General features: G+C 36.2%; 1 protein-coding gene and 1 non-coding gene across 4 annotated transcripts in view; both read left to right on the forward strand.

The window, feature by feature from the left end:
* Positions 1 to 27,352, forward strand: part of PIK3CB (phosphatidylinositol-4,5-bisphosphate 3-kinase catalytic subunit beta) — a 202,865-nt gene that overhangs the window by 118,933 nt on the left and 56,580 nt on the right. For all 3 annotated transcript variants that reach the window (XM_047735812.1, XM_047735832.1, XM_047735822.1), the window contains 4 exons: positions 12,674 to 12,925; positions 14,265 to 14,361; positions 17,633 to 17,763; positions 19,967 to 20,017. In XM_047735812.1, the coding sequence (XP_047591768.1) occupies positions 12,674 to 12,925; positions 14,265 to 14,361; positions 17,633 to 17,763; positions 19,967 to 20,017 (531 nt within the window). The remainder of the gene's footprint in view (positions 1 to 12,673; positions 12,926 to 14,264; positions 14,362 to 17,632; positions 17,764 to 19,966; positions 20,018 to 27,352) is intronic.
* TRNAE-CUC (transfer RNA glutamic acid (anticodon CUC)) lies at positions 8,322 to 8,396 on the forward strand. Its single transcript has one exon. It is a non-coding gene; the product is annotated as a tRNA-Glu (tRNA).

Consider the following 27,352-nt stretch of genomic DNA (forward strand, 5'->3'; position numbering starts at 1 on the left):
TAGTGGTCATAATGGTCTATGCAATTTAAAATTAATTGGCATCATAAAAAACCAGGAAAATATCAGGTTGTATAGATAATGATAATCAACAGGTATCAGTGCTCAGATGACATATGTTGTTAGTTAGAATAATGCTCCAAGTAAGGGCAAACACACTTGAAAGGGATGGAAAAATAGAAAGTTTCAGCCAAGAAACAGAAGATGTAATAGAAGACATATGGAAAATTTAGAACTGAAAAATACAATAACTTACCATTAAGGTGAATGAGGTGCCTAGGTGGCTCAGTTGTTAAGTGTCTGCCTTCTGCTCAGGTCCTGGGATTGAGCCCCGCATTGGGCTCCCTGCTCAGTGGAAGCCTCTCTTCTCCCACTCCCCCTGCTTGTGTTCCCTCTCTTGTTGTGTGTCTCTGTCAAATAAATAAATAAAGTCTTAAAAGAAAAACAACAACTCATGGAATGGATTCAGTAGTGAAATGGTAATGAGAAAGGAAAGAGTCCATGAATTTTAAGATTAATAAAAATAATTTCCAATTTGAACAAAATGGAGAAGAATCATTGAGGGAGAAAAAACTCCTTATAGCTTCAGATACCTGTGTAACAATATCAGAAGGTTGAACATTTGTGTAATCTGAGTTCTAGAAAGAAAAAGAGTACAGTTCAGAAAAACTATTTAAACAAATTATTATTGGGAGCTTTCCAAAGTGGGCAAAAGACATAAGTATAACAGATTAAAGAAGCTCAGTGAACCACAAATAGGATAAACCCAGAGAATTTCAAGCTCACGTACATCTGATAGCACACTTAGTAGTCAAAAATCGTAACACCTCATAGCCTACTTATGTGGGTCTCAGCACACCTAAACTGTTAAAAATTAAAAATAACCTGAGGAAAGAAGGAAACTCTCAATCTTTTTCTGTTATTAGTGCCTGACACACTAAATAAGTATTTGTGTTATGAATTAATACATTTTAATGTAACTATCTCTAACATCTTTATATTCTTAGTTAAAGGTAGCATAACACTCCTCCCAAAAGCCAGAACAAATCTGTCTCTTTATAAAGTGATACCCTTCATGAAACCATGGGAATTTCAACCTATTCATCCCACTGACCTTTTTCTGTGTCTAATATCTAAAGGTAGAAAGTAGTGGATTTTGGCCATTATTTCTGAATAAGAAGGAAATTAGGTGTAATGTTGGGAAAAAGTTTCATGTATTGTAACACAGAAACATTTTTTTTTTTTTTAAGATTTTTTATTTATTTATCAGAGAGAGAGGGAGAGAGAGCAAGCACAGGCAGACAGAATGGCAGGCAGAGGCAGAGGGAGAAGCAGGCTCCCCGCCGAGCAAGGAGCCCGATGTGGGACTCGATCCCAGGACGCTGGGATCATGACCTGAGCCGAAGGCAGCTGCTTAACCAACTGAGCCACCCAGGCGTCCCCACAGAAACATTTTTAATTGTTGAATTCAGGAATTCTGTGTGTAGCTTTGGCATATTCTTGCTGTAGCACAGTGAAAGTTTCTTTGCATGATAAAGCCTGCTTTCCCTTGTTCTTCAAATGTTGTGGGCCTTGTGAAAAAAGATCTCTTTGGAAGTTTACTAAAGTTGGACAATAAAACACGACTGTGTGAAGCATGATGGTGCTTTAAAATTTTTTACTTTTCAGAGTCTGAAGATGATTCAGACCAAGCATCAGGAAATGGGACAATTTTGACAAAATTCCATGTGATGCAAGTTCAGAGTATAGTTTTTCTTACTGATTTTTCTGAAAACAGCAACTTCTCTTTAATTCTGCTACCATGGGAAATTCTAAGTTCAGAAAACAGTTTTCCCCCCATGTTATTTTAAATGTAGATCACTTTTAATACTCTTTTTAAAAAAAAATTTTTTTTTTTTTTTTAATTTATTTGACAGACAGAGATCACAAGTAGGCAGAGAGGCAGACAGAGAGAGAGGGGGAAGCAGGCTCCCCGCTGAGCAGAGAGCCCGATGTGGGGCTCGATCCCAGGACCCTGGGATCATGACCTGAGCTGAAGGCAGAGGCTTAACCCACTGAGCCACCCAGGTGCCCCTTTAATACTCTTTTTTAAACCATGTATCAACTTGAATTATTTTAGGGTTTTTTTGTTTGTTTGTGGTTTGTTTTTGTTTTTGTTTTTGTTTTTTTTGTTACCACCCATGCCTTGGTTGGAGTCTTTCTTTATTTTTATTCTTTTGTAGATCACATCCTTTGCTATTGCTGTTTATAGCTAGTATAGAACTTTTGGAGTTCATTACACTTAAGTTTTTTTGAACTTTGTAGCCACCTGATCCATACTTTTACTTCATTCCTTATATCTGAATTCTTATAGAAGTTGGTTGATGGAATTAAAGTTAGCATTTTTTGTTTTGGTTCTTTTTTTTTTGTTTTGTTTTGTTTTGTTTTGGTTCTTTAAATGCTAGTATGTTTTGAGTACTTCTGGAATAGACTCTATATGTTCTTATTCTCAAAAATTGTCAAAAACCAAGGGATGCTAACATTTTCGAGTTTAGCAGTTTATTATAAGTAGCTTGTTTTTGTTACAAAAACATTGAAAAATATTCATTTCTTTAAACTTGTAATTTTTCTGAATAAACTATTCCGAATGCAAAGGGTGGTAAATTCATGTCTTGTAAGTGTTCAGGGTTACCAAGAGTAAAAACTGAATAGCATTTTTATCCTGAAATTCATTCTATCCTATCATACAAAAGGTGCAGAATGTGTCTTATGGATATTTTATTTTATTTATGATATACCAAATCTCACTTTACAAATGTTTGAGCTAAGTGTATGTGTGTTCGTTCCTCCTGTCTCTTTGCCTCTCTCTCTCACAACACATACACAGTGTCCGTATACAAAATTTTGACTTTTTAGAAAATAATTGAGGATATTTAATAGTCAAAAAAGTCAGGAGCAAGATTCACAGAGAGTATGTATATGTTAAGATCCTCCATAAGTGCTTGATGTTAAACTACAGATTTTGCTTTCTTACAATAGAGCTAGTGGTCAAAGCAAAGAAAACATTGTCAGTTGTATTCAGAATTTCCTTAGATAAACAAATTAGTTATTCACGTGTCTAGAACTCATTTTCATGCTGCTATAAATTGAGAGATGTTAGTGGTTCCTTTTGAAGGAGACACAAAATGAGATAGAGTGGATACCAACACCAATGCCAGCATCACTACAGTAGATAAAATAATGTTTCACATAATCTTTTCTTTAAAAAATTTTCAATTTAAATTCAGTATAATTAACATACAGTATATTATTAGTTTCAGAGGTAGGATTTAAAAATTCATTCAGTCTTTTTAAAAAAAAAGATTTATTTGTTATTTTAAAGAGAGAGCGTGGGTGGGACTAAGGGGAGAGAGACTCCCAAGTAGACTTTTCACTGAGCATGTCAGTTGAAGCAGGGCTCCATCTCATGACTGTGAGATTATGACCTGAGCCAGAACCAAGAGTTGGATTTAACTGACTGAGCCACCCAGGAGCCTCTCACATGTCTTTCCTTTGTAGAATCTTTTCACTGGCTAAACTTAAAATATAATATTGACAGAATAATAGGAAAAGTCCTTTTTTCCTTAAGTTTACTAATTTATTTTGAGAGAGAGAATGCAGGCAGGGAGGGGCAGAGGAAGAGAGAGTCTTAAGCAGACAGCTTACTGAGCACAGAGCCCAGGTCTCTAAGAGATGACCTGAGCTGAAACCAGGATTCAGAGGCATAACCAACTGTGCCATCCAGGCACCCCAGGAAAATTCTGTAAGAGACCAAAGTAATTCAGTCTGGGTGTTACACTCAACCATGTGATGGTTTATCTTTAATTGAATGGTAATATTTGAACTTCCCAAAGAAAAAAATATATTGTGTATCTTTCAGGAAATTCTGTATGCATATTTTTACCTCAGACTGGGTTTTGGGTAAGGTTGAGGCAGCAGAGACTTTGTTATGGCCATTTAATGTCAGGTGAGCCTAGAGTAGAATTAAAGTAGTCTCAGGAACATGAAGTTCCTGGGGCGCCTGGGTGGCTCAGTGGGTTAAAGCCTCTGCCTTCGGTTCAGGTCATGATCCCGGGGTCCTGGAATCGAGCCCTGTATCGGGCTCTCTGCTCAGCAGGGAGCATGCTTCCTTCCTCTCTCTTTGCCTGCTTCTCTGCCTACTTGTGATCTCTGTCAAATAAATAAATAGAATCTTTTAAAAAAAAAAAAAAAAAGGGAACATGAAGTTCCTAAGGGGAGGATCGTGTGATAATAGATGACAGCTCCCGCCTTACCCCTCATATATCTTTTTTTTTTTTTTTAAAGATTTTATTTATTTATCTGACAGAGATCACAAGTAGGCAGAAAGGCAGGCAGAAAGAGGAGGAAGCAGGCTCGCTGCTGAGCAGAGAGCCCGATGCGGGGCTCGATTCCAGGACCCTGGGATCATGACCTGAGCTGAAGGCAGTTTCTTTAACCCACTTAGCCACCCAGGCGCCCCCTCCTCCCCGCCCCCCGCCATATATCTTTACTTGGAGATTTGTGGAGCTTAGGGTGCATATGAAGCAGCATGTGTTTTTCTGGGGGAAAAATACTCTTTAAACCCTTTACTTCATCCCAGCATACATACCATCCTCATTCTGCCCCACTGACATGACTTCACAATTTAGTAACAGTATTCTATCTATAATTGGTGAGTATTAGATTCTGATTTTTTTATTCGTTACATAATTTGATCTTTCTCATTACTTGCTTTCCTTACCTTATAAATAATAATGGACTAGTATTTTATTATTCTAATATTTTATAACTTCTAAATAGAGTAGTTTGACCGACAGGAGGTATCCATCAAAGCATGGCATCTTCGGGTAACAGAAAACCTAACAAAAAAAAGGAGCTTAAATAGGGGCTTTGCATTTTTAAAAAATATTTCTCATCTTACAGGAGAGTAAATGATTATGCAAATTTTCAGCAGTTAATTAAAGGTAAGAAATATTCTTGCAATGATGAAAGAATAATTTTACATTTGAGACTGGTGGGTCTTGACCCCAAACCATGTAGTATGGAGGAGAGGCAGATAATTAGGTTTATCCAGGATAGGGTCTTCAGATGAGTGTGACAGAGGAGAGACACCCATTGACAGAGAGCTTTGGTGAAGACAAAGGTGATAGAGAAAAGCGGGGATTGGGGGGAGTATTGGTCATTGAAATGGAGGCCTTAAAGAGGGCAAGGAGATTATCCTGTAGGAATGTCAGAGTGAGTTGCAAGGGGAGGTGAGTAGAGAGTAAGATGTAACAGGTATTGATTTGGAGATGCTAGGGTGTGGTGGGAAAGTCCAATTCTAGATATGTTTTGGTTTGTGTGGCTGAGGGGAAGGAGAGGAAGCACTACTGAGATCTTGAGATCACAGAACTCAGAGGTCACATGGATTGTTTGCTTGAGGCATGTGCACCCTGCCTCAGCAACACCTGTTAGTGTTTTTCATCTCATTTGGATTCTTCACATCTTGGAAAACAATTACTGATATCCTCTTTGTAAGAAAATTGAAAAAACTGTACTTCCTTCACTTACAATTCTCAAGCTGTTGCCTGTAGCCCAGCTATCTCTTCAGTTCCAGACTCCTGTTTTCACATGCCTCAGTGTGTACTTTTTGTTTTGTTTCTTTTTTTAAGATTTTATTTATTTGACAGAGAGAGAGAGAGAATGAGTGGAGAGAGCGACAGGGAGAAAGGGAGAAACAGGCCCCCGGCTAAGCAGGGAGCCCAACATGGGGCTTTATCCCAGGACCCTGGTATCATGACCTGAGCCAAAGGCAGATTCCTAACCAACTGAGCCACCCAGGTGCCCCAGTACACATTTCTAAAGCCAACTTTATTTAGTGTCCCCCAGCTCATTCTCTTAACTCCTTTAACTCCTTTTCCTCTTATATTTGGTAAAGCAGCTGGAGTCACCACTTTCCCTTAACTACCATATTTAATCAGTTGATCACATACTGTTGATCCTACCTCATTGAAATCCTTTACTATCCATTCTTTCCTCTTTGTCTTCCGTACCATTTCATAGCTCAAGCCTTCATTGTCTCTTCCTGAATTACAGCAACAGCCTCCCCGCAGTGATCTCCTTGCCTCTGTTTTCTTTCACATCTTACCTTATACCCAAACTTCTCTCTTACCTGAAAACAAAATAGTCTTTCTGTGATTTAAATTCTGTTCCTGTTGGGCGCCTGGGTGGCTCAGTTGTTAGGAGCCTGCCTTCGGCTCAGGTCATGATATCAGGGTCCTGGGATTGAGGCCCACAGAGGGCTCTCTGCTTGGCAGGAAACCTACTTCTCCCTCTGCCCCTCCCCCCTGCTTGTGCCCCTCCCCCCCGTCAAATAAATAAAATCTTAAAAAAAAAATTCCATTCCTGTTTAGTAGTCTCAGTTGGCACTGACTTTGCTGTTCACCTCTCCAACCCAAGCACCAGTGTGGCCCCCTGATGTGCCTCTAGCCGTGCCATAGTGGTTTCGGTTCTTGTGTGGCCCCCTGATGTGCCTCTAGCTGTGCCATAGTGGTTTCGATTCTTAAGGCATGCCAGGGGAGTTTGTCTTTGCCTAGGCAATAGGCACCGCTTTCCTTTCTTCCTGTTGAACTTCTTTTAAGATAATGACTGGTATGATAGTGGTGGAACTTTTCCTAACTTCTTGATAAACTAAAATTACCATTCACTGTGTGTTTATTAACTGGTGCTCAGTCTTCCTGAGGTATATCAAGGAGAAAAGGAAAACTTCGAAATCTGGATTTTGTGCTCTTTTTACCTCCCATATAATTTTACTAACACTAAATGCCATTTGTTGAGCATTTCATGATAGGGCCATTTCTTCATTGCTTAGGAGAAAATAATTGTGGTTCTTAGAGGCAATTGCAGTTTTCTTTATAGAATAATTATTCATATATATATATATAAAGAATAATTGTTATTCCTGTTTTTGTCTTGGCTATTAAAAATTCTACTACTATGGTAAGTGTTTCACAGTTTACTTTGAGTATAGAGTAAAGGAAAATACAAAGATTTCCTAAAGGTGCAGTTGTATAAGTCCTTCTTTATAATTATTGTTACATTCTTCACAGAGTAAAAATGAATCCCCAGACTTTTTGCCTTATTTCGGGGAACACAGGGAAATAGTATTTAAGGTAGGGTAGAGACATGGACTTAAAAGTTGCTTAAGGCTATGGCTGCTTAATCTTGACATTTTCTATTGTTTATTGATTTATTTATTAAAGATTTTATTATTATTTTTTTTATTTTTATTTTTTAAAGATTTTATTTATTTATTTGACAGAGAGAGATCACAAGCAGACAGAGAGGCAGGCAGAGAGAGAGAGAGAGGGAAGCAGGCTCCCTGCTGAGCAGACCCGATGCGGGACTCGATCCCAGGACCCTGAGATCATGACCCGAGCCGAAGGCAGCAGCTTAACCCACTGAGCCACCCAGGCGCCTTATTAAAGATTTTTTTTAAAAGATTTTATTTATTTGATAGACTACAAGTATTTAGAGAGGCAGGCAGAAGCCTGGGGAGTGGTGGGGAACAGGCTCCCTGCTGAGTAGAAAGCCCAATGCGGGGCTCAATTCCAGGACCCTGAGATCATGACCTGAGCCGAAGGCAGAGGCTTCACCCACTGAGCCACTGAGGCACCCTTTAAGATTTTGACACTGTTTAAAAACAGATAACCTTGGATGGGTTTAAAAAAAAAAAAAGATTTTATTTATTAGAGAGTGAGAGAGAGAGAGAGAGTTTATGCGTGTGCACATGTGAGTTGGGGGGAGGGGCAGAGGGAGAGAGAGAATCTCAAGCAGATTCCACACTGAGTGTGAAGCCCAGTGCAGGGCTGGATCCCACGACCCTGAGATCATGGCCTGAGCTGAAATCAAGAGTGGGACACTCAACTAACTGAGCCACCCAGGCACCCTCAGTAGTTGTTTTAAAAATGATTTCCATTTTCACTCATGTTTGCATTAAATTTAATGAGTTTTGAATTGATTGTGAGCATTTGGTGTTATGCCTGTATTTAGGATCTTAAATTTAAGTTCATCTAGCTGATTTGTGTTGTACTTTCTAGAATAGTAATTTTAAAATATTTTAAAGATAACATTATAAAATAAATCTATGATTACTTAAGAAAATGATAAATCACCAATATTCTTGCTATCCTACCATAATTAGTTTTATTTGTATTCATTTCTTTGCACCATCAAAATGTGAATATGCTTTTAGTGAGTATGACTGAATTATTTTATTTTTCATTTAAGAGTACGTTATAGGAAAAAAAAAAGTACATTATAGGGATGCCTGGCTGGCTCAGTTGGTAGAGCATGGGACTCTCTTAATCTCAAGGTTGTGAGTTCAAGCCCCACATTGGGCATAGAGCCTACTTAAAAAAAAAAAAAAAATCAATATATTAAAAAAAATTTAAAAATAGTAAGATTATGTCATAAATCACTTTCCTCTTGTATTACAGTATAGGCTTGATTATGGATTGAAAGTAGGAAACATGAGTAGACCGACACTGGCACCATTCTCATTATGATTTGTTGGGTTCTAAAGAAGGTTTTTGTTTGAGTTTGACATAGGAGAGAAATGCTTAGGTTTTATAGCCTACTGGGGAGGGGATTTTTCCAATTCAGAGAAACAAAGGAGCAAGGTCTAAGTACTTGGGAAATTGGAACAAGATGGAACTAGAGGTTTTGAGTAGAAGGAATAATCCCTTTTCTGTGAATTTGAGGGCAATCAGGTGTGTATTCAGATGAAAATTCTTGGTGGCCTGAAAATTTACTGGAGGTGCTTTTAGCAATTCTTTGTACTCCCTACTATTTTAATCTTTACTGTGTAAAAATAATCCAGATGTATTTGGAATAACTGATTTTCTTTAGCTTAAAATTTTTTTTAAAAAGATTTTATTTATTTATTTGACAGACAGAGATCACAAGTAGGCTGAGAGGCAGGCAGAGAGAGAGGGAGAGGCAGGCTCCCCGCTCAGCAGAGAGCCCGATACGGGACTCAATCCCAGGACCCTGGGATCATGACCTGAGCCAAAGGCAGAGGCTTTAACTCACTGAGCCACCCAGGTGCCCCTAGGTTAAAATTTTTTTAATGGAAAAATTCAAACATACACAAAAGTAGAATAGTGTAATCAACTTCTGTGAACCCATCACCACGCTTCAGTAGTTATTCTGATAGCTTTTAAATTTTTGCTTTTTAATGATTTTAACATATCTAACCCTTTTATTTGTGTTTATTTTTATTTAGGATTTTATTTATTTTGAGAGAGAGATTGTGTGTATGAGCAGGGGGAGGTACACTGGTAGAAGGAGAGAGACCCCATGTTGAGCACAGGTTGTGGTCTCAGGGTTGTGAGTTCGGCCCCACATCAGGCTCTGAATCATCTGGGCACTCCAGTCTGTGTTTATTTTGTGGGAGTTAGATAAATGAATACTGTTCATTAAAGTAAGCTGTTCTTTCCCTGTTACATTATGAACTGACTATATGAACTATGAACATTATGAACTAACCTGTAGTTTTATTTATGCAATTAAAACAATTTGAATAGCTTTTAAACTCAAACAATTCTAATGTAAATATTTATAAATTTAAAATTGATGGTATTCCTTAAAATTTATCTCTATTTAAATGTTTCTGTCTCAAAAAAATGTTTCTGTCTCTTTGATAGAATGGGTTTCTTGATACTACCTTTTTCAAAATGAGGATAGTAACTTCTAATAAGTCAGTTTTTATTGATAAGCCCATTTTAAATTAAAAATGAACCCATAAAAAATGAACCTATATATTCACATGTATTTATTTATTCAGTAACTAGTAAATTGAGTACTACTGTGTGCTAAGATCACATTTGAATAAATCAATGTAAAAACATTTGACCATAAAGTCAGTCTGTGCTTCGTATTGTTTTTTTCTTTTTTTTTTTTTTAAAGATTTTTATTTATTTATTTGACAGAGAGAGATCACAAGTAGACGGAGAGGCAGGCAGAGAGAGAGAGGGAAGCAGGCTCCCTGCTGAGCAGAGAGCCTGATGTGGGGCTCGATCCCAGGACCCTGAGATCATGACCTGAGCCGAAGGCAGCAGATTAACCCACTGAGCCACCCAGGCGCCCCTCGTATTGTTTTTCTACTTTCACCACCCACTTTTTAATTTACTAGTCAACCAGTTTTATTGATGTATAGTTGACACACAATGTTACATTAATTTCAGGTATACAGCATAGTGATTGTACCACTCTGTGCATTGTGCTATGCTCACCACAAGTGGAGCTACGATAATGTCACCGTACAACACTGTAACAGTACTATTGATTATATTTCCTATCCTCAATCTTTCATCCCTGTAACTTATTCATTCTATAACTTGAAGCCTGTACCTCCTATTCCACTTTACCCATTTGCCCATCCCCTTCATCTACCCCTCTAGTGACCATCAGTTTGTTCTATGTATTTTTTTTTTTTTAAGATTTTATTTATTTATTTTTCAGAGGGATAGAGAGCACAGGTAGGCAGAGTGGCAGGCAGAGGCAGAAGGAGAAGCAGGCTCCCCGCAGAGCAAGGAGCCCGATGTGGGACTTGATCCCAGGACCCTGAGATCATGACCTGAGCCGAAGGCAGCCGCTCAATCGACTGAGCCACCCAGGCATCCCCTGTTCTCTGTATTTATGGGTCTTTCCTGCTTTGTTTGTTCATTTGTTTTTAGATTTCACATATAAGTGAAATCATGCAGAAGTTGTCTTTCTTTCTGACTTATTTCACTTAGCATAATACCCTCTAATGTTGCAAATGGCAAGATCTCATCCTTTGGTATGGCTGAGTAATATTCCATTACACACACACACACACACACACACACAGAGCACATCTTTTTTTATCCATTCATCTATGGATGGACACTTGGGTTGCTTACATACCTTGTCTATTATAAATAATGTTGCATGGGGTGTATACATCTTTCAAACTAGTTTTTTTGTTTTCTTTGGGTAAATACTCAATAGTGGAACTACTGGATCATATGGTATTCTTCTTATTATTTTTTCAAGAAACCTTCTTACTGTTTTCCATAGTGGCTGCACTAATTTACATTCTCACTAACAGTGCACAAGGATTCCCTTTCTCCAGATCCTCATCAGCATTTGTTATTTCTTGTTTTGACTGAAACCATTGTGACAGGTATAAGGTGATGTTTCATGGTGGTTTTGATGTCATTTTCCTGATGATTAGTGATGTTGAACATCTTTTCATACGTTTCTTGGCCATCTGAATGTCTTCTTTGGCAAAATGTCTGTTCAGGTCCTCTGCCCATTTTTAAATTGGATTGTTTGATTTTGGAGAGGTGTTGAGTTGTGTAAGTTCTTTATATATTTTGGATATTAAACCCTTGTTAGATACATCATTTGCAAATACCTTTTCCCTTTCAGTGGACTGCCTTTTTGTTAGGTTGATGGTTTCCTTTACTGTGAAAAAGCTTTTTATTTGGTTTAGTCCCAATAGCGTATTTTCGCTTTTGATTCTGTTGCTGGAGGGAACATATCTAGGAAAATGTTGCTAAGGACAGTATCCACGAAATTGTAGCCTATGTGGAAGTAATTTTGAGTGCTATGGTTTCAGATCTTACATTTAGGTCTTTAATCCATTTTGAGTTTATTTTTGTATATGGCATAAGAAGGTGGTCCAGTTTCATTCTTTTCTATGTGGCTGTTCAGTTTTTCCAGCACCATTTATTGAAGAGATTTTTCCCTGTTGTATATTCTTGTTGTATATCTTTTCCCTGTTGTATATTCTTGCCTCCTTTGTTGTGGATTAATTGACCAGGTAAATGGATTTATCTCTGGGCTCTCTATTCTGTTCCATTGATCGATGTCTTTGTTTTTGTGCCAGTACCATATTGTTTTGATTACTTTAGCTTTATAGAAGAATATCTTGAAATCTGGGATTGTGATGTCTCCAGCTTTGTTCTTTCTCAAGGTTGCTTTGGCTATTTGGAGTCTTTTGTGATTCCATATAAACTTAAGGATTATTTGTTCTACTTCTGTACTACTCACTTTTAAGTTTAGCGATAATTGGCTTATGTCATAAAAAACTATATGAATGACTGGGTAAAATTTTCTGGGACATTTTGCGTATGTCCTGCATTACTCTGGACCTGTGTCTTCAGGAAAAAATGAAACACAATGATGTGTAGAATAATTGTAAATATGGATAGAATATCTTTAAGAAGGTGGGTCTTAGAACGTCCAGTTTGTACATTATTAAGAAGTAGAAAGAGATTTCAGAGACATTTTATCTATCACTTACTTTCCAGTTATACAAAGAATAAAACAAGACCCCCAAGTAAATACGGTCAGTAGAGGTGAACAAGTGATAGTAGTTTTTATACTTATGGTCTTGGTTTCTGTAGATCTTTTTATACCATTGAGACATACTGCATTTTTTAGTTGGTTTACTTACTAAGTGAAAAACAGGTTAAAATAACAGTTTAGTGAATTATATGCTGATACTTACAGCCTGATGTTTCTGTGGACGAAAAGTTTTTCCTAGAGTTGGTGTGCTGCTTCTCCTAATAGATGTTTGTTTTTCAGAGTGGAGGTGTTTCAGTGGTGCAGTACTCATAATTCTGTGTTTTTGTCTCCCTTATTACAGGTTCATGTCAGGGCTGGCCTTTTTCATGGTACTGAACTCCTCTGTAAAACCATTGTAAGCTCAGAGATATCAGGGAAAAATGATCACATTTGGAATGAACCACTGGAATTTGATATAAATACTTGTGATCTGCCACGAATGGCTCGATTATGTTTTGCTGTTTATGCAGTTCTGGATAAAGTGAAAACAAAAAAGTCTACTAAAACTATTAATCCCTCTAAATATCAGACCATCCGGAAATCTGGGAAAGTGGTAATTATACGCTACCGAAAATTTTTTACAGTGGAATAATTTTAAGAGTCTTTGAAATAATTGAGTAACGTGAAATGATAGCATATACTTTCGTCCCTATGAAGTGATTTTAAAAAGATGATAGATCTTCATCTTTATGTTCTGTTCATTTATTTCTCTTTTGGCAAATTATTTTAGCAAATACCGTATTGTAAGTGTTCCATTATAAATATAATACTTTAGAAAATATAGATAAAAAAGAGTGAAAGGATTAAAAAACTGTATTTCCACAATATCTTAACTGAAATTCTATTTGACACATATGCCCAAACATTCAGATTTTTGTGAATTTTAGAAAGATCGTATACTTTATTCAACACATCTGTGGGGCCTGGATCACAAATCTGTAATCAAATACATCATTGCTTGGCAGTGAAGTATGTGAATAGTCACATTAAATGAGACAAATACAGAATATTAGTTAACTTCATGCCATTTCTGGCCATGTTTTGCTGTCATACGAATTACGAATAAACTTTTAGTTTTCAGTTTCTTAGATTTCGAAATTGAGGAAAAAGGATGGTGTACCTGTTCTCATATTTCATTTCATATTTTTAGTCCTATCTTTTTCATTTTCTTTTAAGTTTATGTGAAAAGTTGTTTTGGAGGGATGGGGACATGAATTTTATATATTTTAAAAAAATGGTTGCTATATTTATGTACCTGAATTTGTGTCCTTTATTCTTTAATGTAAGAATTAAGCAGGCTTTTCTTCTGGTTATTATCATACAGTTTTTTAAAAATAAATTTTAGGGTGTATAAGTCACAGAAGAGTACTTCCTTAGTATTTTTTCTTACACTGATAAAGAATTTTACTCAAAGTATTTGACTATTTATAAGGTTTTTTGATAAACTGTGTCCAAATTAATTGGTCTAGGTGTCTAGGCTTCCTTCTAAGAAATACAAATAAATTCTACAATACCTACAGACATTGTCTTCTACTACGTTAAGGTTTAATGAGGTGTAAAGCTCATGAAACATATAACCTGATATATCATACGTATTTTCTTGAAACATTAAAAATTCCTCATCATTTGCATTGTTTATATAAGAAATAATGTTTTTTGGAATCATTATTTCATCATGAGATATTAATTGACTTTCAGAGTTTTCTTGAACCATTGTAAAGATCTAGAACATTTTTCCATGTACAGCTTGTTTTATTTAGGATGATTTTTTTGGAAATCATCTGGAACTCTAGATATTTCTAGATCTAAATTTTTTAAACAAAGGGCATGTACATGTTTACCTGCTGAAGTTCTTTTTCAGGATATTTATACAGTGGTATCTTTTTCAACAGCATTATCCTGTAGCATGGGTGAATACGATGGTTTTTGACTTTAAAGGACAGTTGAGATCTGGAGACATAATATTGCACAGCTGGTCTTCATTTCCTGGTAAGACTTATGTCCTAATCCTTAAAGAGTAACTTTTGGTATGCGGACTAGTTGGTTTCTTTATGACTCAATATTCTTTCAGTTTAGTAAAGAAACCATCTTTTCGTATCTTTATTATTTATTCTAAAGCAGATGCCCACAGATTGTTTTAATGTATTTAAAAAGTGATTTGTATCTGAAGATATTTGTTATCCTGGTGAATATGTTCTTGCTTTAAAAGTTTTATTTTTATAGATTTTGGAGAAATTCTCCTAAGGAACGATGTCTTCTTTGTAACAACCTTTTTGCTTCTAGTTGTACTGAATTTCTACACTAATAGAAGGAACATTCACTAATATGGGAAGAATAGTAAAAACACAGCAAGTGTTTAGTTGGCTTTAACCTGAAAATTGAGCTAAGAGGAGCACCTTTCATATGCCTATATTTCTGAAGTACTATTCAGAGCACCCCACCAAGGAAACCAGTTTGTTTTTTTTTTTTAAGATTTTATTTATTTATTTGACAGAGAGAGATCACAAGCAGGCAGAGAGGCAGGCAGAGAGAGAGGAGGAAGCAGGCTCCCTGCTGAGCAGAGAGCCCGATGCGGGGCTCGATCCCAGGACCCTGAGATCATGACCTGAGCCGAAGGCAGCGGCTTAACCCACTGAGCCACCCAGGCGCCCCAGGAAACCAGTTTTGTAAGACTTATAATTTAGGTTCACTTTGGTTCAAAAGTAGGATTTGTACAGAAGGCTGCTTGATTCTTTCCATTATTCCATACTGCGTTTCCTGAATGTTTGAAATTTTTAGTATAAACTTTGCATTATAATAGCGGTTTTCATTCCCCCCTTGCCTTCATAGTTTGTTAATACAGTTAATAAAACTGTGAAATTACTTGCATTTTAAAGTTATTTTTTGGGTGACAGATACTTGAAGATGTTTATTAGTAGTTGACATCTGAGAAATTGGCTTTGGATAATCAGTTATTTATAGACATATTTAAAACTTATGTTCTATTATTTTATGTGTGTGTATATTCTTCAGTTACTACCCTTACCTCATACACCTGTAGTAGTTTTTACTAATCATGTTTTCCCCCAAATATAAGAGAGTAGTGTGCATTTATATATTTCTTAAGAGAAACTGTGAGCTTCATAGAGTAAAAATTATGCATTTCAGCAGTTACACCTTTTTGAAAATTTTAATTTAGACTCACACATGTTCTCCAGAATCAGCAGCAACTCGACTGGTATTTTTAGTAAAATAGACAATTTTGGGCAGTATTATTGGCATACTATGAGCCTGACTTCATCTCTAACAAAATGTAATGTGAAAAATAATAAATGAACACATTTGCTATGCATGTATGAGCTCTAGAATTGTCACTTTATCCCAGTAGGAGTGAAACTGAAAAAAAGGAACTACAAGTAATCTATTGTCTAGAGTCCCTAGGCCATCATTAAATAGTATATAATTACATTACTGGTTGCTTTTTTATCTTTCCAGATTTCTTTGCATATACACTAGGAAATACAAATGTAGATTTCTATTTTTCTTCTAGTCTTAAAATAGCATTCTGTGCAGTGTTCTTCTTTTTGCCCCTTTAACCTTATCTATCTATATAGAGTTGTGCTGCTGTTCTTAAACCAGACTTACCTTTTGATAATTTAAGCAGTGTTATAGTGAATAATTTTGCCTATATGCAGGTATATGTCTAAGATAAATTGCTAGAGGTGGGTCTGTTAAGTTAAAGAATAAATACATTTGTTATTGTACACCTGAAACTGATATAACACTCTATGTTAGCTAACTGAAATTAAAATAAAAACTTTAAAAAACTTGGAATTTTAAAATAAAAAAAGAATAAATAAGTTTGTTATTTTGATAATGACAAATTGCTCTCCAGTTGAGGTTGTACCAAATTGTACTTTCTATTTATAAAATATATGAGTGCTTTTTTGGTAATCACTTTAAGCAAGGTTACCTCTCTATGTTTGTTAGTAAGAATACTAAAATGCTACATTTTACTTTAGCTAGATTGTATGTGGTAGGACAAAGGAGTATAATGCTACCAGATAACATAAGTATAGGATTTTAATTTGCTGAGAAATCTGCTTTAGAGGTATATAAATGAGAATTTCTCCCTTCTGGGTGACAACAGAATCTGAAATTTGAGAGTATTAAACAACTCAAGCGAAGAATTGATCAACGAGCTGAAACATGGAAATACTCAAAGATTTTCTAGCAGAACTCCTGGGTAGTTAAGGTGGTTGGCATCTGCCTTCATTTTAGCTCAGGTCACTAACACCAGGTCCTGGGATTCCCCTCCTGTCCCTCACCCCCCCACCCAACAACCTCCCTGCTCACTAGGGAGTCTGCCTCTCCCTTCCCCTCCGAACCCACCTCTGCTCCTGCTCTCTTTCTCTCTCTCAAATTAATAAATAAAAAATATTTTCTAGCATTGGTAAATAATTCGAGTATGCATAATATCTGGACATTAGGCCTGGACACAATGGATTTTTATTTCCTTAGGAGAGGACAGCTGTGCTAAAAGTCTGTATAAGAAAGAGATAATAGTTTGGAGAGGAGAGACTTTAGGTTGTATTGCTAATTCCGTTCTCTTGAGTTTATTGTCTCTTCGACAGTTTACTTATCTGTGAAATGAAAAAGTTTTATGAGAACACTGAAATCTAAGAATCCCATGCACAATTCTGTGAATGTACCATGGGGGAGCAGAGGGAGTGCCTTAAAGAAATAAGCAGTTTATTCGGTTAAAGGAGTACTATTTGAATGGAGTGTTGCAGAAACTATCAGAGAGCCCTTTAACTGTTATCAGCAGTTTATGGGCTAATTGATGAGCATAAACAACATTAGATTTGTCCGAAAGAATGTCATTGATGATTCTCAGAATATCAGTTTGGGTACTGTGATGACCATGGAAAAATAAGGAATCCATATATGTGGTGAATAATAAAAATTCTGTGAGTCACTTTATATTGATGGAGAACAGTTCCCATTAAGTTTTTTTTTTTTTTTCAAGTTTGAGAATACAGGTCAAATTTGAAGAAAGAGGTGAGGTAGGTATTTTTATAGACTTACTCATTTTAGAGCTGTATGTAAACTCACATTCAATTCTTGTGTCAAGTATTAACAGAAAGTTAGAAGCTTTCTGATATGATTGTCTGCCAAATTCCTTAGGTGGCATAGTTGTAAAATAATTTTCTACTAAGGATTTATTTTAGTTTTTTTTTTTAAACATTTTTTAAGAATCAAAATTATTTGTATATTTTAGATGAACTTGAAGAAATGTTGAATCCAATGGGAACTGTTCAAACAAATCCATATACTGAAAATGCAACAGCTTTGCATATCAAATTCCCAGAAAATAAAAAACAACCTTATTATTATCCTCCCTTCGATAAGGTAAGCTAATTATTTAAAGAATCAGTATGCATGAAAATCACTGAATCGTTAGTTCTTGGCTCTGCATGTTTATAGTTTAAGCTTTCTGTGTTTGTTTCTCTTTCAAAACGTCACATACATTGGCAGCTTGGTTCAGTGGAAAGACCACTGATCATGGAGACAACTAAACTTGTATTTAATCTTGGCTTTATCACTGACCAGGTAAGACATAATATCTTTGAAGGTCAGGTTTCTCATAAAATGAGGAAATCATAATTGTTCTCTCAGGTTCTTTTCAATTTAAAATGATAGTAAATGCATTCATGTAAGTCTGAGTATGTGATACATACATTGAAGCTTGCCCAGCATCTTAGTTTAGGAATTAAAGACGTGGTCACTGCTGTGTCAGAATTGGTATTCAAAGAACAGAAGATTTATGTTGACTATTACTATTAGTAAGACTTCCTAAGGTACTGTTACTTGTGTAGAATCTATAGCAAGGACTTCCATTTCTAAACATGTTTCCTTAGTGTACAGACTGCTTATCTTAGGTATCAGGAGGGTATCTGCTGGAGTTGAAAATGGGACTATGCTAATTTACATTCTGAGAGCTAAGCAATCATATGTTTTATCTTCAAGTTTGGCATCTTTGTTGCAGGTATGATTGATGTAATTTTTATGAGAAAATCTTGGAGCAGATTCTCAGATAGTAAAAAGTTTATTTTATTTCCTTCATCTATGTGAGAAAAGCTTCCTTTAAAAATTAGTATTATACTAAATAATATTCACATTAATCCATCTTTAAACTTAATCATATTTTAAAATTCAGCACTGCCAGACCTGTATAAAGTAAATTTTTAAAGTAATATGTAAATTAAATTTGTTACCTAATGTTTCTTCTTTACTCTCATTTTCATTGAATTTTATCCACATAAGGTAACTTTTCATTTCCAATTCTTCTGAAATGATTTTCTAATCAGTAATATACAACCAAATTAAATTTTGTGTTTAATACAGTTGAAATCCCACATATGTCAAGAACCATATACCTTAGTGTACACTGAGTTGGAAAAGGTGCATTTTTGACTCATCCATTGCATTGGTGCCATGGCTTTATTCCTTAGAATAGCAATTTAACCAGAAGGCATAGTTACTTGTGATACATTTTATACTCCAAGCTATGACAATTTTTGTGTTCACTTAATAGTATGTGTTCAACAATCAGTTATAGTTTCTTTTGGATCAAATGAGGTGCTTTTTGAAGCATTTTTATGACTATCCTATGCAAATACATATAGTTTTCATGTTACATTTCAAGAGAAGTCCAGTTTCTTTCAAATGTTTTATTTCAACATTGCTTAAGTCACTAAACTTTCCTTTTGCCTTTGTAATCTCTTAGAGAGTCCATCTTTGAAAATCAACTTGCGATAGAGGATTTGTCTTTAAATATATATAAATATACTTACTGGGATTTTATAAAAATTGTATAATTTATAAGTGTACCATTTAAAAAATCAAATAATACAGATAGAAAAAGTGAAAGTTCCCTGTATTCTTTTTATTTAATTTAATGATTTTTGTTGTGATCATTTGTGTACATTTTGCTTTTCAAGACAATTTTATGGTTATTGATATTATTGATAATTTAATAACTAATTTCATTTTGTCATTATAAAAACTGTATGAAATAAGAGTTATCACTACACTTTACATTTGAGGATTCAGTTAAATTACTCATTTAGTATTATGTAAGTCAGTAACTGGATATAAATCTTCAGATACTTTTAGATTATCCCCTGATAGTCTACTTTTTAATGTTAATTTAGGAAAAAAAATGACAAATGAGAAAAACTTACTTATTTAGTAATTCTTACATATCTTTGCATTTTCTTAATCAGAAAATATTTACCTGTATTTAAAATTCTTTCACATACCAAAGAATTCTTTCAGATACATATTCAAGCCATTGCTTATTTCATCTACAGACAATGCTAGTAGTGTACCCTGGGAGTCACAGTACCATTGACTCTCAGTTGTCAGGAGTTTGAAGATTGGAAATCACCACATAATACCATTTTGCATTTAAAATTCATGTTTACATTATAAAGCATAGAAATGCCAGACCCTATGTTGTTTCTTGTAGTCTAAGTACAATAATAACCATTTACAATTAAAATTTTATAAATACAAGCGCCAGAATTTAATTAAAAACTTTTTTAAACAGATAATTGAGAAGGCAGCTGAGATTGCAAGCAGTGACAGTGCAAATGTATCAGTAAGTATCAAGATTTTAAATGGCCCTTTCTTATTATAACGTGCTCATTTTTAGTTACCTTCATCTGATTTATGCTGATGACTTACAGACTGTATGTGAATATGTACATACTAATGTTTTGTTGAATGGCAGCTGTTTGTAGGTATTCTGTGTTTAATGGTAAACCCTTTTCTGATATAAGCACAGGCTTAGCAGCTTGTCTTTTTTTTTTTTTAATTTAGTTAATTTATTTTTTAAAGTAGGCTCCACACCCAACCTGGGGCTTGAACTCACAAACCTTGAGATCAAGAGTTGGATGTGCTGTTGACTGAGCCAGACAGGTGCCCTCAGTAGCTAGTCTTTAAGAGATGCTGTGGCACCTCCTCATAGAGTAACAGTACTGTTCTTTTAAATATTATTCAGTTGAATGAAGAGGCTATAATTTTCTTTCTTTTTCACATGTGACAGCAGATATAATCAGGTCAGGATTTACAGTGCTAGGGAACTAGTTTTCTTCCATCTTGGTGCTCTGTCTTGTTAATATGTAGTTTCTGTCTCATGATTTAATACTAGTGCTTCAGCTTCTCATATTGTTAGGGTCCAGCCAGCAGGAACAGGAAAAGCAAGAAGAGAGGCCACACCTATTTTTTTGAGGAAATCATTAATATGCCTCATTGCTGCTCACATCTTATTAGCTAGGAATTAGTCACATGGCCATATTTTAACCACAGGTGAGGCTGGAAATACAGTCTTTAGTAGGCGAGGCATGTGCTTGGCTAAGAATAAGAGATCCTAGTTAATAAAGGAAGAGCAGAAAGAATACTGTGGGACAAACGGCAGTCTGTGCCATACACACTATGCCTATCATTTTTATCAGAGACTACAAAATAAATTATTTTGTTTAGTTTATAATATTTGTAATATTTCTATCACTTATACTTTTTAGCTTAATCTTTTGACTGTTAAAATAGTTTAAGACGTTGCCAAGTCTAATCTGATATTCTCTTTTCATGTTAACCTGTTTACAATTTTTATGTGTTTTCAGTATAGAGCATACATTTTATTTACATAAAATGGCAATAATAGAGAGGCCAGGTGGCAAAATGGAGATAATGTATATTTTTATCATTTACACAGAATCAAAGCACTATTTTATGTTGGCTAGTTGGAGAATGTCTGGCCCAGGGTGTCTTCTGCTTTGCCCTTGGAGTTCTCAAAAATATCCATAGTCCTGCAGTGCAAGTCATCTACTTTAAATACTTTGAGTACTTCTCTTTAGTGAAATAAAGGAAGTTTATTACAAGTATACACTTACCAGTTTGTCCATCAGTTATATTGAAGATACTGTGGGTTCTGTTCCAGACCACTGCAATAAAGGGAATATCATGATAACATTAGTTGTGAATTTTTTGGTTTCCCTGTGCATATAAAAGTTAGGTTTACATGATACTGTAGTCTGTCACATGTGCAGTAGCATTATGCCTAAAAAACAATGTATATATGCCTTAATTTAAAAATACTTTTTATTTTAAAAAAATGCTGATCATTAACTGATCTTTCAGCAAGTTGTAATCTTTTTGCTGATAGAAGTTCTTGATGTTGATGGCAACTGACTGATCAGGGTCAGGGTTGCTGAAGGTTGTTGGGATAGCTGTGGCAGTTCTTAAATTAAGCCCACAGTGCAGTTGCTGCATTAATTGACTCTTCTTCCTTTTATGAATGATTTCTTTGCAGCATATAATCTGTTTGGTAGCATTTTACCCACAGTAGAACTTCTTTTAAAATTAGGTCAGTCTTCTCCAACCCTGCTGCTGCTCAACTAAGTTTATGTAATATTCTAAATCTTTTGTTGTCATTTCAATAGTCTTTACGGCATCTTCACCAGCAGTATGTTCCATCTTAAGAAACCACTTTCTTCACTCATCCATAAGAAGCAAGTCCTCATCCGTTCAAGTTTTTTCGTGAAACTGTGGCAATTCAGTCACATCTTCAGGCTTCACTTCTAATTCTAGTTCTCTTGCTGTTTTTACTGTATCCGCATTTACTTCCTCCACTGAGTTCTTGAACCCCTCAAAGTCATCTGTGAGGGTTGGAATCAACTTCTTCCAAACTCCTTGTAAATATTGATATTTTGACCTCTTCCCTTGAATCCCAAATGTTCTTAATGGCATCTAGAGTGGTGAATCCTTTCCAGAAGGTTTTCGGTTTACTTTGCCCAGACCCATCAGAGGCATCACTCTGTATGTACCTTTGATCTTATGAAATAAATTTCCTAAATAATGAGATTTGAAAGTCAAAATTACTCCTCAGTCCATGGGCTACAGAATGGATATTGTGTTAGCAGGCATGAAAACATCAGTCTCATTATGCATCTCCATCAGAGCTCTTGGGTGATCAGGAGCATTGTCAGCATTAATGTTTTGAAAAGAAAGTCTCAGTAGGTCTCAGTAGTGAGCATAAAATACTCAGTAAACCATCTTGTAAACATACGTGCTGCCACCAGGCTTTGTTGTTCCATATATAGAACATAGGCAGACTAGATTTAGCATGATTCTTAAGTGTCCTAGGATTCTGGAGTGGTCCTTGAGCACTGGCTTCACCTTAAAGTTCCCAGCTGTTTTAGCGCCCAGAAAGAGGGTCCATCTGTCCTTTGAAGCTTTGAAGCCAGGCATTGACTTCTGCTCTCTAGCTGTGAAAGTCATAGATAGCAGTCTCTTCTAATAGAAAGCTATTTCATCTACATTGAAAAGCTGTTGTTTAGTGTAGCCATCTTCATTAATGATCTTAGCTAGATTTTCTGGGCAACCTCTTGCAGCTTCTATGTCAACACTTGCTTCTTCTTGCATTTTTATGTTATGGAGATATTAAACCTCTTAAACAACTTCCTTTAGCTTCAAACTGTTCTTCTGCAGCTTCCTCACCTCTCTCAGCCTTCATGGACTTAGGAGAGTTAGGGCCTTGTTTGGATTAGGCTTTGGCTTAAGGGAATGGTTTGATCTTTTATCTATACCACAAACACTTTCTCCATATCAGCAATAAGTCTCTTTTGCTTTCCTGTCATTAATGTGTTCACTGGAGTAGCACTTTTCATTTCCTTCAAGAACTTTTCCTCTGCATTCACCCCTTGGCTAATTTTTTGGCACAAAAGGCCTAGCTTTTGCCTGTCTTGGCTTTCAACATGCCTTCTTACTAAGCTGTATCATTTACAGCTTTTGATTTAAAGTGTGAGATGTGCAATTCTTCCATTCACTCTAACACTTAGAAGCTATTATAGGGTTATTAATTGGCTTAATATCAATATTGTTGTGTCTTAGAGAATGAGGAAGCCCTAAGAGAGAGAGAGAGATGGGAACAGCTGGTTGGTGGAGCAATCAGAATGGGTACAACATTTATTAAGTTTGCCATCTTCTGTGGTATAGTTCATGGCACCTCAAAATAATTAACAGTAGTAACAGCAAAGGTTGCTGACCACCAGTCACTGTGACAAGTATAATAATAATGAGAAAGTTTGAAATATTCAAAGAATTACCAAAATGAGACATAGAGACAGTGAGCAAATGCTGTTGGAAGAATGGCGTTGATGGACTTGCTTGATGCAGGGTTGCCACAGACCTTCAATTTGTGAAAAAATATAGCACAGTATCTGTGAGGTATAATAAAATAAGCCTGTACCAAAACAGATAATTATTGTTCTAGGTTTCAGAGATAATAGTTATATGATGATATCTTCATTCTGATTCCTCTTTTTGTTACTCTTTATTAGTCTTTATATTGATCCCAAATATCAGTAGGATAACTGATAATTTTTACTATTTCTCTTATGCTTTTTACTGCTCCCGCACTTAAATCAGAAGGTTTCCTTCTTACTAAGGTTGTGGTATTCTGGCCCACGTTTGATGTGCCTTTTTTTTTTTTTTTAATTGGGGGCATAGTATAATTAATAAATAGTGAAACCAAAAATTAAAGTTATTCCTATAACTGCCATCTACTTTTTATCCTCAGAGATAACTATGTTAGGAGTGTAGCTTATAGGTACTAATCCTAATGCAATACATGGATTTACATACCTTTATATATTATATCCTTTTTTAAAAAAATAAATGAGATCTTTGGGGTACCTGGTGGCTCAGTGGGTTAAAGCCTCTGCCTTTGGCTCGGGTCATGATCTTGGGGTCCTGGGATCAAGCCCCGCATTGGGCTCTCTGCTCAGTGGGGAGCCTGCTTCCCCCTCTCTCTGCCTGCCTCTCTGCCTACTTGTGATCTCTGCCTGTCAAATAAATAAATAAAATCTTAAAAAAAAAAATAAATTATATATATATATATAGATATATATATAGTTTCTTCCTCTTTAATGCATTTGTGGATTTTGTCTCTTTCAGAGGTTTACTTCTCTCTTTTTATTTACTTTTTAATTTTTATTTATTTATTTTAAAAAGATTATTTATTTGACACAGAGAGAGAGAGAGAGATCACAAGTAGGCAGAGAGGCAGGCAGAGAAAGAGGTGGAAGCAAGCTCCCCACTGAGCAGAGAGCCCGATGCGGAGCTCGATTCCAGGACCTGGAGATCATGACCTGAGCCGAAGGCAGAGGCTTAACCCACTTAGCCACCCAGGCACCCCTCTTTTTATTTACTTTTTAAAAAAGATTTATTTATTTTAGAGAGAGAGAGAGTAACAGTGTGAGCAGAGGGAGAGGCAGTGGGAAAGGCAGTGGGAGTGGAATAGAAATCCTCAAGTAGTCTCCCAAATGAGTGCAAAGCTCCTGACCCCCAGGGATCGATCCCAGGACCCTGAGATCATGACCTGAGCCTAAATCAAGAGTCAGAAGCTTAACTGACAGAGCCACCCAGGCATTCCCCACTTTTTAAAGTTTTTTCAACATTCTGTGGCATTATTAGCAGCTATTAGTTATTGAACATACATACTCCTGGTTTTTTTTTTTTTTTTAAGATTTTATTTATTTATTTGACAGAGATCACAAGTAGGCAGAGAGGCAGGCAGAGAGAGAGAGGGGGAAGCAGGCTCTTTGCCGAGCAGAGAGCCCGAAGTGGGGCTCAATCCCAGGACCCTGGGATCATGACCTGAGCCTAAGGCAAAGGCTTTAACCCGCTGAGCCACCCAGGTGCCCCTGGTTTTTTTTTTTTTTTTTTTTTAAAGATTTTTTATTTATTTATTTGACAGAGAGAGATCACAAGTAGGCAGAGAGGCAGGCAGAGAGAGAGAGAGAGAGAGAGAAGCAGGCTCCCCGTTGAGCAGAGAACCTGATGCGGGGCTCGATCCCAGGACCCTGAGATCATGACCCGAGCCGAAGGCAGCGGCTTAACCCACTGAGCCCCTGGTTTTTTGTTTTTGTTTTTTGTTTTTTTTTTTCCCATTCTTTACTAAAATAGTGTTGTAATGAATATTTTAGAGTTACTTCTTTAAATATATATTTTGTGTTTTTAAAAGTATGTATGTATGTATTTATCTATTTAAGTAGGCTCTGTACCCAGCATGGGGACTCCTGACCCCAAGACCAAGAGTCGCATGTTCCACTGACTGAACCAGCCCCATGTCCCTACATACATGTATTTTATCGGATGGATTCTTAGAAGTGAAATTATTAGATCAAAAGCATCCCTTTTTAAATAAGAATTCTGCCAAATTGTGTACCTTAAAATACCTTAAAATTTATAACCCTAGCCACACTGTGGAAGAGTTGGTTATCATTTTACATGTCCTCCAACCCGTTTAATACTTTTTTAACCCTTTTCGTATTTTAATCAATTGGATAAAAAAAATTGATGTCACACTACTTTAACTTGCATTTTTTTTTAAAGATTTTATTTATTTGTCAGAAAGAATGTACGTACAAGCAGGGGGAGCTGCAGGCAGAGGGAGGAGCAGACTCCCCATTAAGCAAGGAGCCCGATGCTGGACTTGAACTAATGCTGCTATGAACATGAATATACAAATATCTTTTTAAGACTCTGCTTTCAGTTCTTTTGGATATATATACACCCAGAAGTAGAATTGCTGAATCATATTTTAGTTTTCTTTTGTAAATTTTTTAAGGAACTGCTATACTGTTTTCCACAATAGTTGTACCATTTTACATTCCCACCAGCTACAAATGCAATGTTTTTTACATCCTTGCCATCACTTTTGTGTTTTTTGACAGTAGCCATCCTGATAGGTGCTGGTATTTTTAAAAATAGTTGTGTGCCAAGGACCTTGGGTCTGTAGAATAGGAAAAATGTGATCCTTGTGAATTATGATTATAGAATTGGCAGTTTTTATCTTATCTAGTGGATCTCAACCTGAGGCTAATTTGCCCTTTGTGGGCCATTTGGCATTGTTTAGAGATTTTCTTGGTTGTGAGGGTGTTCCTGGCATCTAGTGGGTAAAGTTCAGGGGTCTGCTAAATTTCTACAATGTACCGACAAAATAATAATAGCACTGAGGTTTAGAAACCCTGCTCTAATCTAAAACGTCCATATTATAATTTTATCTTATTTTCTACTGTGGAAACTCAGGCATAAAATTTTAATCGTTGGCTTTGGAGAATGCAGATGTGATAACTTAAGCCAGTGTTCACAAGTCCTAGAAATCTACATAGGAAGTTTTCTTAGGAGAATGATTTGGAGTTTTTACAGCCCTCAATTTTAGGGAAGGAAATATCAGAAATTTAAAAAATTTTTTCAACTTAACTGAAAATTTGCAGGAAGTATTCAGAGAATTCCCATATAACCTTTCTTCAGCTTCCCCACCTGTTAACATTTCGGCACATCTGTTTTTGTTTTTTAATAGATTCCATTTATTCATTTGACAGAGAAAGCAGAAACAGGGGGAGTGGCAGGTAGAGGGTGAGGCAGAAGCAGACTCCCCAGTGAGCAGGGAGCCCGATTTGGGGCTAGATCTCAGGACCCCCAGATTATGCCTAAGCTGGGGCAGATGCTTAACCAACTGAGCCACCCAGGCACCCTAGGTGCGAGATACAGTAATAAATGTTTATTAAAACAAGTGGGTGAAAGTTTGATGGGAAACAGGACGGTTAGTCTCAAAATAGGCCCACAAAATACTTCTTGTTAACTTTATCCCAGAAAAACCTAGTAGACACTATCCTAATGAAGTAATAAAAATTAACATCAAGGGGCACCTGCATGGTTCAGTGGGTAAAAGCCTCTGCCTTCGACTCAGGTCATGATCCTCAGGGTCCTGGGATCGAGCCTGCATTGGGCTCTCTGCTCAGTGGGGAGCATGCTTCCTCCTCCCTCTCTCTCTGCCTGCCTCTCTGCCTACTTGTGATCTCTGTCAAATAAATAAATAAATAAAATCTTAAAAAAAATTAACATCAATAGCAATAGGACAAATTAA

This window comes from Lutra lutra, chromosome 1 (assembly GCF_902655055.1).
Source record: "Lutra lutra chromosome 1, mLutLut1.2, whole genome shotgun sequence".
Taxonomy (NCBI): Eukaryota; Metazoa; Chordata; class Mammalia; order Carnivora; family Mustelidae; genus Lutra; species Lutra lutra.